Source organism: Hemitrygon akajei, chromosome 3 (genome assembly GCF_048418815.1).
Source record: "Hemitrygon akajei chromosome 3, sHemAka1.3, whole genome shotgun sequence".
Lineage (NCBI taxonomy): Eukaryota > Metazoa > Chordata > Chondrichthyes > Myliobatiformes > Dasyatidae > Hemitrygon > Hemitrygon akajei.
Window position 1 is genome coordinate 174780342 of NC_133126.1, and position 12525 is coordinate 174792866.

General features: G+C 40.8%; 1 protein-coding gene across 1 annotated transcript in view; it reads left to right on the top strand.

Annotated features, from left to right (window-relative positions):
- The window catches only part of LOC140725651 (uncharacterized), a 431629-nt gene that overhangs the window by 260906 nt on the left and 158198 nt on the right, over positions 1-12525 (top strand). The window contains exon 5 of the mRNA XM_073041401.1: positions 11534-11656. Coding sequence (XP_072897502.1) covers positions 11534-11656 — 123 coding nt within the window. The remainder of the gene's footprint in view (positions 1-11533; positions 11657-12525) is intronic.

Genomic DNA, 12525 nt, shown 5'->3' on the forward strand with positions numbered 1-12525 from the left:
AATGAATGAGACTGTGTGCTGCATACTGAATGAAGCCATTTGTGTAACAAGCACTCAGGAAGGATGCAACACTTGCTCTTGAATTATTGGAAGTTTGTTTACTGATTGGATCTAAAGCAATCTATTCCATTAACACCCCTGGTCAATAGGAAGTAAACAGCTGTTAAACACGCTAATTTGTTCATCATATGACATGGAGAAAATATCTATAATCAATATATGTTTGTTTTTTAAATTACCCACCCCAGGTACATTCAGCTGACCATTAAGAGGCAATAAAATCCAAATATCAGAGACATTCAAACTTTAGGAGTGTTTTGTGAGTTTGTACAGATGGTAGGCTTAGTGGTCCTGGGTTGGATGCTCTTCCCTGTCGAGGGTGGGACAACCAGTCCATGAGCAGGGTTGGTGGAGTAGGTTCATGATTGTGCTGGCCTTTTTCCAGCACCTTAATCTATGTATGCCCATGACGGTGATGTGTGGGGCAGTTGTAGAGCCGTCCTGTCTGCTGCACTGTAGTTTTCGTATCTCACAGTGATTCAACATGTTTGGATACTCTCACCTACATATGTATAGAAGGCTGTAAGTACTGATGTATGGGTGTGAACGCTGATGTGGATCAACATATTTAAACCATCTTTAGTATTGGTTATTATTGTAACCTGAAGTTGCTGTGTGTCTTATTATTGTTTTTTTTTTCAGTTGGAGATCAGAATTGGCGACGACCCAATCAAAAAGCACAATTTTCCTTGAGTTATGGATGAAACCGAGAGCAGTTGGTTCAAACACTGACATTTGTGAACAGGCTGTGGACAAAATTAAATACCCAAAATAATGAAGGGCTGGAAATGCTATTTGATGCTAACAAGCCTTTGCCTGCCCAGTGCCATTAAATTGACACTTTAGATAAAGCTACTGAGTAGCAAACTAACTACTATCCATGATACATTTTGCAAACCTGGCCGTATTCACCAGGAATTTGCTGATGGATTGGCAGCACTCTGTGTTCCAAGATCAAATTCCAGTCTTAAAGTATTATTAACTAAAAGATCAGGAAGACTAATTTCCTTTTTCTTCAGTTGTTTTTGCTAATTTTAGCCTTTCAGGAGAAACTTGGCAAGTGTATGGAATGCATGTGGAACAAGAACATGGAAAATAAAGATTTTACTATTGTTCTTGAGTAGCTTGGCTTGGAAACACTACAATTAGAAGATTGTATTGCCTATAGGAAGTAAGTGGAGAACTTTAAAGGTCATATTGTGCATTGCAGCTTTTTTTTGGAAGTACAGAGAGGTGTTGATGTGGAGGTAGCTTTTAACTTCATTCTTATGGAATCTTTAAAGAATTTCAGACATTCTACTTTTAACTTCAATGAAACACCCAGCCTGAAACTTTAAAACATCTATGGTTCTCCTGATGAAGGGTTTCGGCCCGAAACGTAGTCACTACCTCCTCCCATAGATGCTGTCTGGCCTGCTGAGTTCTGCCAGCATTTTGTGTTTTTTATGGTGCATCAATGTGTACTTTCCCATTTTCCACATCAGCAATTCTTATCTTCACTGAGTGAGGAACAATGCATAATTTTCTGCACCTGCTGGGATCTTGTTGGAAGCTGTATGATCTCTGTATGGAAGAGGTTTACAGTTGGTGATGGGAAAATTTCATCACATTATGTTGGCTTAAATTTAAAAAATGGATCTTATAAATCCAGAAGTCAGGCAAACGGAGCTGTTAAACTGAATGATTTTTTTAAAGTTATGGTTCCCCCTGCATCCCTGCCAAATTGCATTAGCTTAAATATGATTAACTAGCTAAATATGAGAAACTGTGATCTCCCATGAATTACAGTTCACTCTCTCTCAATATACACTTGCTGCACTATCTCTTGTTGTGGGGTGTTGGGAGTCCTGTCTTGTTTAGTTTTCAGTTACCACGGTGACACAATGATAGTAGTGGTGAATCAGCTGACCTGAGGCCCTAGTTGTATATGTCAACTTTTGTATTTAAAATCTACTGGACCCCTATGTTAGTGAGAAGCACAGTGTATGGCAAACTCCTCTGGAGGAAGTACAGGGAAGAACATGCACTCACTATTGGACCTATGTCAACCTCTAGACCTAGCAGTAACTAGAAAAGGCACAGGCAGGTTTACAGAGGATAAATTGTCCTTCCTATTATATTTTTCATGACATCTCAAAATGCTGTTCATTGCAGTGAAGTAGTATTGAACTATAGTCGCTGTTGCAATATATAAAAAGTAACAGCTGATTTATACATGGCAAACCCATGGACAACAGTGTGATAATAACCAAATCATTTTTTAGTAATCCAAACATGGGAACATCTGCAGGTGCTAGTAATCCAAGCAACATACACAAAGTGCTGGAAGAACTCAGCAGGCCAGGCAGCATCTTTGGGGAAAAAAGTGAACAATTGACGTTTTGGGCCGAGACCCTTCACCGGTTCTAGCATTTAGTGCATTTTTTGGTGGTGTTGCTTGGCGATAAACATTGGCTTTGAATATCAAATACCCCTTTTTCTTATTGAGATACAGCACAGAATAGGACCTTCTGGCCCTTCGATCTGTGCTGCCTAGCAATCTCCCGATTTAATCCTAGTCTAATCACAGTACAATTTACAATGGCTGATTAACCTACTAACAGGTACGTCTTTGGAATGTGGGAGGAAACTGGAGCTCCCAGAGGAAACCCATGCAGTCACTGGGAGAACATACAAACTCCTTACAGGCATGGGTTGGAAATGCACCTGGTTCACTGGTACTGTAAAGCATTGTGCTATACGTGATTTTCTTGAACATAGAAACATGTTGTACAGCACAGAAGCAGTCCCTTCGGCCACAGTGTTGTGCCAATCCAGCTAAAAAGCAAATCAAAAACACTCAAATCCTAATCCGTTATGACTACACAATATCTGTGTCCCTCCATCTTCCTCATATTCACATGCCTCTCTAAACATCTCTTAAAAGCCTGTAATGTAATTGTCTTTACCACCATACCAGGCATCCACCATTCTTGAGTAAAAAAGCTTACCCTCCACATCCCCTTTAAACCTAACCCCTCTCTCCTTTAATGCATGCTGTCTGGCATTAGACATTTTATCCTGGGAAACAGATACTCCCTGTCTACTCCATCTATGGCTCTCATAATCTTGTAAACCTCTATCAGATCTCCCCTTAGTCACTGGCACTCCAGAGAAATCGGCCCAACTTTATCCAGCCTTTCATGATATCATATGCCCTCTAAGTCAGGCAGCCTCCTGGTATACCTCTTCTGCACCTTCTCCAAAGGCTCAATATCCTTCCTATAATCGGGCGACCAGAATTGTGTGCATTACTGTAGATGTGGCCTAACCAGAGTTTTATAAAGTTGCAACATAACTTCTTGACTTTTGAACTCAGTGCTTCAACCAGTTAAAGCAAGCATTCCATAAGCCTTCTTAACCACTTTATAAACCTGCATAGCCACTTTCAGGGAGCTATGAACATGGTTCCCAAGATCTCTCTGCTTAGCAACGCTGTTAAAGATCTTGCCTTTAACAGTGCTGTCTCCTTGCATTTTCCCTACTGAGGTGCCACACCTCACATTTATCTGGGTTAAATCCATCTGCCGTTTTCCTGCCTATATCAGCAACTGATCTATATTGCGCTGTATTCTTTGCCAGTCTCTTACACTATCCATATCTCCACCAATCTTTGTAGCATCTGCAAACTTACTAACCGAACCATCTACATTTTCATCCAGGCCATTTATATACATAACTAATGGCAGAGATCCCAGTACAGATCCCTGTGGAACAGCAGTAATTACAAACGTCCCGCGCAAATAAGTCCTTTCAACTGCTACCCTCTGTCTTCTATGTGCGAGCGAGTTCTGAATCCAAATAACCAATTGGCTGTGGATTCCATGCATCATAATCTTCTGGATTAGCCTCCCATGAGGGATTTTGTCAAGTGCCTTACTAAAATCCATGTAGACAACATCCACTGCTCTACCTTCATCAAGCTCCCTCACCACCTTGTTAAAAAAAACTCAATCAAGTTGGTAAGACATGATGTGCCTCATACAAAGCCTTCCTGGCTCTCCTCTAATTAAGCCATGGGTTTCCAAAATCTCATATATCCTATCCCTAACAATTTTCTCCTGCGATTTCCCTACAACTGACGTGAGACTTACTGGTCTGTCATTCCCAGGATATTCCCCTTTTCCCTTTTTAGTCACTTGCTAGTCCTCTGCGACCTTACCCATGCTTAGAGAGGACAGAAAGATACTGGTATAGTGCCCAGCAGTCTCATCTCTTGCTTCCTTCAGTAATCTGGGGTAAATGCCCTGGGGTCTTATCCACCTTGGTATTCATTAGGAGGCCCAACACTTCCTCCTCTTTGACCTCCAAACATCCTAAAATGTTTATACACCACCTGAACTCTCGGTCCTTCATATCCTTTGCTTTGGTAAATACTAAAGCAAAACATTTATTAAGCACCTCTCTCACATACTCCAATTCCAAACAAATGTTCCCCATTTATCATTGGAGTGGCCCTACCCTCTCTTGCTCTTGATGAATGTATAGAATGTCTTCGGATTCACCTTATTCCTACCTGTCAAGGACTTTTCATGGCCCCTCCTGGCTTTCCTAATTCCCTTTTTCAATTCTTGTCTGGCTTCTTTATAATCCTTATGTGCTCTGTTTGACCCTAACTTCTGAAACTCTACATAATATCCCTTTTTCTTTTTGATTAACTTCATCACCTCTCTGGACATCTTATCTTTCCTTCTAACAGGAATATACCTTACCTATACTCCATGCAATTGATCTTTAAACACTGTCCGCATGCCTGATGTGGACTTGCCAAAAAAAGGTGTTCCCAATTAAGTCTTCTTAGTTCCTGCCAAATGCCCTCATAATTTGCCCTAATCTAATTTAATACTCTCCTACTATGACCATACCTATCCTTATTTATGGCTATCCTGAAAGTTAAGGAGTGGTGGTAACTGTTCCCTAACTGTTCACCCAAAGATAGGTCAGTCACCTGGCTAGGATCATTACCCACTACCAGATTCAGTACAGCCCCTCCTCCCATTGGACCGTCCACATATTGATTTAAGAAACTTTCCTGGATACACTTAACAAACTCTGCCCCATCTAAACCCTTTGGACTAAGAAGGTCCCAGTTTATATTAGGGAAGTTGAATCCCCCATTACAACAACCCTACTATTTTAACACATTTCCTTAATCTGATTACGTATCTGTTCCTCAATATCCCAGGTGGCTGTTAGGGGGTCTGTAGTAAATCCCATTGGTGTGATTGCACCCTTTATGAGCCCCACCCAAATGGACTGTGTCTGACCCCTCCATTATGTCTCCCCTGAGTGCAGCTGTGATATTGTCCCTGATTAGTAGTGCAACACCCCCCTCCTTCTCATTTTAACTCCTTTTCGATCTTTTCTAGAACTTTGGAAACCTGGTACATTAATCATCCATTCCTGCCCCTCTCTTAGCAGAGTTTCAGTAATGGTCATTACATCATAGTTCCATGTACTGATAAATGCTTTAAGTTCATCACCTTTACCCAGAATACTCATAGCAATAAAATATACACACTTCAAACTAACCGACCCATCATACCTGGTACTTCAATTTCACCCTTCACTACTTTCCCTGGCCTGGCCCAATGGATCATTTATATTTGGCTTGGGGAGTAAGGAGAAACTTGGTTAAACTTGGAGACATAAGAAACTGTAGTTGCTGTTATCTGGAGCAAGCAACAAACTGCTGGAGGAGCTCAATGTATTAAGTAGCATCTGTGGAAGCAGAAGGGTGGTCTGTGTTTTGGGTTGAGACACTGCATCGAATGTGCAGAGTATTAACCTGAATCATCGATCATTCTTCTGCATTCACAGATGCTGTTTGAAATGTTGAGTTCTGGCAGTTCGTTGTTTTACACTGGAGTAAAATTTTGAACCTTTTATTCAGGGGTAAGAATGTTACCAGATGAGTCACAATAATATAAGAGGACGGCGTTTAGTTTGCAAGCTCCAATGGGGATATAGAGATACCATTGAAGATGGCAATTTTCATTGGGAAATAAGATTCAGTCCAAGCCTGGATGTATGAAAGTCCCTGCTGCACTCTTGCTAGCATTGTTTGTGTAACCATTATCGTGTGCGTTCTGTGGCTCTAAGTTCATTTTCCATTTCACTTGCTGAACTGATTACTGGGGTCTACAATCCATGAAGTATCTTGTGAAGACTTAGGTTTAATGTGTTTCTTCAGCTGTAAGTTACTAATGTTAGCATTAATTTAGCATTTTATAGATATGACTCATTAATCTATTCTAATTAAGGAAAGATGTACGAGATGCTTCCTGTTGCTAGGTCAGTCACTGTGCCAATGCCTCGTCTGTGTTGGTAGACATTTCAATCCTGTGTTGTCTGTCCTCAGCTGAGGGTTTCTCAGCTAGTAAGCCTGTCATTGGTACAACTGTGTTCTATTTTTGTTGGCAAGCTTCCTTGAATAATACATTTGATTTACATGCTCCTGAATTTAGAATGTTTAATCAGAAATTGGAATGCTTTATATTGATGCTAACTCAATAGATTTCAATTTTCTCAATGTACAATATCTGGAAAATAGTTGAGGTTCCATGTCTGTTTCTTGTCAATGCACACAGTGTGATTATTGTTCTAATCCTTTGTGGTTTGGCAGATAATGAAATGAACTTGATGGTACCAATCAAACGTTTGATGCAATTGTAACAGAAAACAGATTTTTTTCTTACTAGGATAACCTCATTTTAAAATAGCATCAAAATGAATAAAATGGAATTAGCCTTAATTAATCTTAAGGAAGTAATTTTTAATCTCTTCAACATCTTGTGTGTTTATTTATCTGGGCATATAAGGATCTAAGTTTTGATAATATTCGGACTCTTCTGATTATTTTTTATATCTTTGGATGTTCGACAACCACACCAGAAAGTTTCCCTCGATTTACCACAGATTTTCCAAAAGCTACCTCTGTCTCCCTGCCTGCCAACACCATCAACTTGCTGTAGTCAGATTAGTTTAATTTATTATGTGTGTACTTCATGTAGTATTTGTATATGTAAGTAATGGCTGCTCCTGGCAAAAGGCATCTTACTTTTAGGGTGTTCAGTGTGGAAATTGTAACCTCCTAAATTGGGAACAGATAGGAGGCACTTAAAATCATCCATTGACTTAGGACCTTTCTTTATTTTTACTGTCCATACAAAGATACAGGTCTCCAATAATTTTTAATTTTTATAGCAGCCATCTGAAATCATTTGCAACCACATTAACGTTCCATTTTATTTGCATCTATGACTAGAGTCATTGGTTAGATATGTATATATTGTAATACCATCGTCCCCTCAAAACTGATCGGCACTCCAAGACCTGGGCCTCAATACCCTGTTGTACAGTTGGATCCTGGATTTCCTCACTTGCTGACCCCAGTTATTTCACTTTGGCAAAAGTGTCTCCTCTACTATCTCCATCAGCACTGGAGCACCACAGGCCTGTGTGCTTAGTCCCCTGCTCTACTCGCTTTACACCTATTACTTTGTGGCTAAGTACTGTTCCAACACCATATTTAAGTTTGCTGACGACACCACTATTGGGGGCCATCTCAAAGGTGATAATGAATCAGCATACAGGAGGGACATCGAAAATTTGGCTGAGTGGTGTCACTCAATGTCAGCAACACCAAGGAACTGATTGAAGACTTCAGGAGAGGGAAACCAGACGTCTTTGAGCCGGTCCTCATCAGAGGATCAGAGGTGGAGAGGGTCAGTAACTTTAAATTCCTGGGTGTTACTATCTCTTAGGACCTGTCCTGGACACATCATATAAGTGTAACTGCAAAGAAATCACAACAGCACCTCTGCTTCCTCAGGAGTCTGAGGAGATTCTGCATGACATCAAAAACTTTGACAAACCTCTATAGATGTGTGGTGGAAAGTGTATTGACTGGCTGCATTACAGCCTGGTATGGGAACTGATGCACCATCAATAACTCTCGGAGACGTGAGGCGAGATACAGGCTTTAATTGGCTGGAAGAAAGAACAAGCAGCAAATGATCACCACACTACATCCTGGAGACTGAGGCTGGGGCTGTGTCTCCAATCGCCTTTATACTGGGGTCAGTGGGAGGAGCCACAGGAGCAGTCAGCGGGGGGGCGTGTCCAGACAGGTATATGTAGTTCACCACAGGAACACCAATAGAAAATTCTTCAAAAGGTAGTGGATTTGGCCCAGTACATCATGGGTAAAGCCCTTGCAACCATTGAGCACACCTACATGAAACATTGCTGTAGAGAAGCAGCATCCATCATCAAAGATCCTCACCACCCAGGCCATGCTCTTTTCTCACTGCTGCCATCAGGTAGAGAGTACAGGTGCCTAAGGATTCACACCACCAGGATCAAGAGCAGTTACTGCCCCTCAACCATCAGGCACTTGAACAAAAGGGGATAACCGCTGTCATCTACTGAGATGTTTCCACAATCAATGATCTCACTTTAAGGGTGCTTTACCTTGTTATTTCATCCTCTCATTATTTATTGCTACTTATTTAGATTTGCATTTGCACAGTTTGTTGTCTTCTAGGCTCTGCTTGTTCTTACATTGATCCTGTTTGCAGATACCAATGAGGTAATTTGCAGAGTATATCTGCAGGAAAAAGAATCTCAGTGTTGTAAGTGGTGACATATATGTGCTCTGACAATAAATTTACTTTGAACTTTGAAGCATGTGATCTGTACCAACAATTTAGAGATTCAACATATAAGTTAGTCAAGGGAACTTCTTGGAGCTAAATATTAATTGGATAAATGTATCTGTGTCACATTGCATTCATGGAAGTATTGCACCTTTGTGTGTTGAGGTTGTCTTTGAAGAATTATGGGAAAAATGTTTTTAAGGAGAAACAAAATTAGAATAGGAAATACAAAGAAACCTTGTACACACTTTCTCACACTGCATTTTGTTCTCTCACTAAATTTGAAGTATTATAATACAGATGAGCTTTCACTTGAGATCCTGTGATATATTAGAGAGATAGAACATAGAAATCTACAGTATATTACCGGCCCTTCGTCCCACAATGTTGTGCCGACCGTGTGACCTGCTCTAGAAACTGCCTAGAATTTCTCTACTGCATAGTCCTGTATTTTTGTAAGCTCCACATACCTATCTAAGAATCTCTTAAAAGACCCGACTGCATCTGCCTCTACCACCGTCACCAGCAGTGTATTCCATGCACCCACCACTCTGTGTGAAAAGCTTACCTCTGACATCCCCCTTGTACCTACTTCCAAGCACCTTAAAACTATGCCCCCTCGTGTTAGCCATTTCAGCTCTGGGAAAAAGCCTCTGGCTATCCACACATTCAGTGCTTCTCATCATCTTATACACCTCTATCAGGTCACCTCTCATCTTCTGTTGCCCCAAGGAGAAAAGGCCAATTTCACTCAACCCATTCTCATAAGGCATGCTCCCCAATCCAGGCAACATCTTGTAAATCTCCTCTGCACTCTCTCTACAGTATCCACATCTTTCCTGCAGTGAGGTGACCAGACTGAACACAGTACTCCAAGTGGGATCTAAGGTCTGGTATTGCTGTAACATTACCTCACGGCTCTTGAACTCAGTCCCATGGTTGATGAAGGCCAACACACCGAACACATCTTAACAACACTGTCAACCTGAGTAGCAGCTTTGAGTGTTCCATGGACACGAACCCCAAGACCCTGCTGATCCTCCACTCTGCCAAGAGTCTTACCATTAAAATTATATTCTGTCTTTAAATTTGACTTAACAAAATTAACCACTTCACACTTAACAGATTAGGAGAATGGACAACAGTGGCAAATGAAATATAATGTTAGAAAATGCATGGTTATGCACTTTGCTTAGTCATGATGCTGATGATAATTCTTGTGATGCACTTCCATGACAGTGTTATCTATCGGGGCATGTTGACATATTTTTGGGGTCAAGAATGTGTAGAGGTCAGAAGCATAACATAAAAAGCCTATACATACACATCATGCATGTACAAAGTTCATTATGAGCAATGGCTAGCAATGATTCAGGACATGTGCTGGTGATATTAAACCTGATTCTGATTATTCCCAGCTTTATACTTAGACGCCCGGTGTTAGGGAGTATTTTGGAGTTATGGGAATATAGCGGATATTAGTTCAAACAAGAACCAGTTTTCAGTTCTTAATGTAGATTGTAAATTTCAAGCAGTTCCTTGACGTTTAAAACCCATCTTTGTAAATAAACAATACTGTCTGTGAAGCATGGGCTGCCCCAGAGCTTAGAGATGGGGTGTGAGCCCATGATTGACTCCATTTCTCAGTGAAAGCATCAAGGAAGATTGAAACATCGAGGTGAGCGAATGTTCCATGCCTCTCGCTCGTCGCTGCTGAAGGAAGATGTCTGCTTGTGACTGTCTCTCTCTCTCTCTCCCCCCCCCCCCCCCACCTCACTCGCTGCTCCTGAGGGAAGGTCCCTGCGTACAAATGATCTCTGTCTCCCTTGATGCTGTTAGAGGATGGTACTGAAGTTCCGGGTCTGTGGTTTGGGGATTAAACAGTAGTTCACTAATTTTTCTGTTGCTATTTTGGGTGACTTTGAATCAGGGTGGCCTGCAAATAATGAACACTGAGCTGAACTGACCATGGACTCTTTTGATTTAGTTTTTTTAAAAATATTCTGTATGTTTTCAGTCATTCTTTCTTGTTGCTCTTTGCATGGGGGTGGGGGGGGGGTGATGTTTTTCTTTGAATGGCCTCCATGGTTTTCCTGGTTGCCTGTGGAGAAGATGAATCTTAGGGTTGGAAACTGCATACATACTTTGATAATAAATATAGTTTGACTTTGAATCCTTTGACCTTAAATTTGGGTGTCTGGGATCCCTGTCCCCTGAAGCTTTTAGAATATTTGTGTGAGTTACTTTGTCCTAAGGTGTTTGAATATTCAGAGGAGTCTCCCACTAGAAATATTTAATACAAAGAAAGCATTGTCAATCCTAAATACTGAAGTAAATGATGTTATTGTAACTATTCAAATTATATTAAATCATCCACCCTTATCTTTGATCTTAAGGGTATAAAATCTGATGTACTTTTGAGTTTGTGGGACTTGACTGAAAGGGTCTATTTGTTGTGATGAACAAAGACTCCAATATCATCAGTTTTAATGTCTCTCCAGTTACTTAGATCAGTCACAACCTGGACTGCAGAAACTAGTGATTGCAGACAATACAAAGCACAGCGTTCACAGATAATTTGTCCATCAATGTGCCTGCTTTATAAATTCTGTTTTATCTTCCTTCCCTTGTTGAATTGCCCATCTGTGGAAACTGGCAGTTTAAAGATTTCTTAATTTGGAGAAATTTTCCTCATGCAGTTAATTCAAATAGAGTTCATACCAGATTTTTTTTTAACTGCTGTTTCATTTTTCTCCCTCTCCTACAACCGACAGATGTGAACGAATGTGCCAATGATAATGGAGGGTGTCAAGACCAGTGCTGTAACACCATTGGTAGTTATTACTGCAAATGTCCAACAGGACAGAGACTAGAAGCTAATGGGAAATATTGTGAAGGTGAGTTGATTCATTTTTTTTAAAAAACATTTCTGTGAATGATACAGGAGGAAACTTTTTAGCCCATCAAATCTGCTCCAGCTGTCAGAGCATTCCCACTGGATTCATTCTCCAATTACTTCCCTGTGATCTATTCTCAAAGTGGAGTTAATTTTCATTTGTACAAGGATGTGTATGCACAGAGGCAATGAAAAACCTGCAGCAGCATCACAGGTTCATAGCATTGTATAAGCAATCTTAACAAGAAAAGCTTAAAAATACAGTAAGTTACACAGAATTTTTACAAGAAAGAACACAATTAGAACAAAAAAGAAGTTGATTATATATCCATCAACTCCCCCCTTCTGCTCATCTCACCTACCCCAGGGGCAAAGCAGCCATTTAACCTGCCAGCACATCCTAAGAATTTGGGAGGCAGTCAGAGCACCAGGGGGAAATCCACGTGGTTACAAAGAGCATGGAAATTCCACACAGACAGTACCTCAGACCAGAAATAAACCTGGATCACAGCAGCAATGTCTGTGTGACACTCTTTGGGAATAATGCAAACAAGCTATCCAACATTTTAAGCAGGGACATCTTGCCAAATGACAGTTGATGTCATAACTGCTGATATTTCCCTTCACTTCACCCTTTTGCAAATTGCCAAACTTTAAGAAGTCGCTCACCAGCAAGATCTCACCAGTGAAATTAGACCCTTGCACAGTGCTGGGACCCAGCATTTCTGATCCGAGATCCTGTAGGCAGTATTCTTTGTCAATGATCCGAGCTCCACTGCCATTTCCATAGCAGCTGGCCTGCTGAATATCTGAGGATTTCTGGCTGAGTGAGACCTGGTATCTGAATCTGGGACTTGTGTGGGGCCTGGA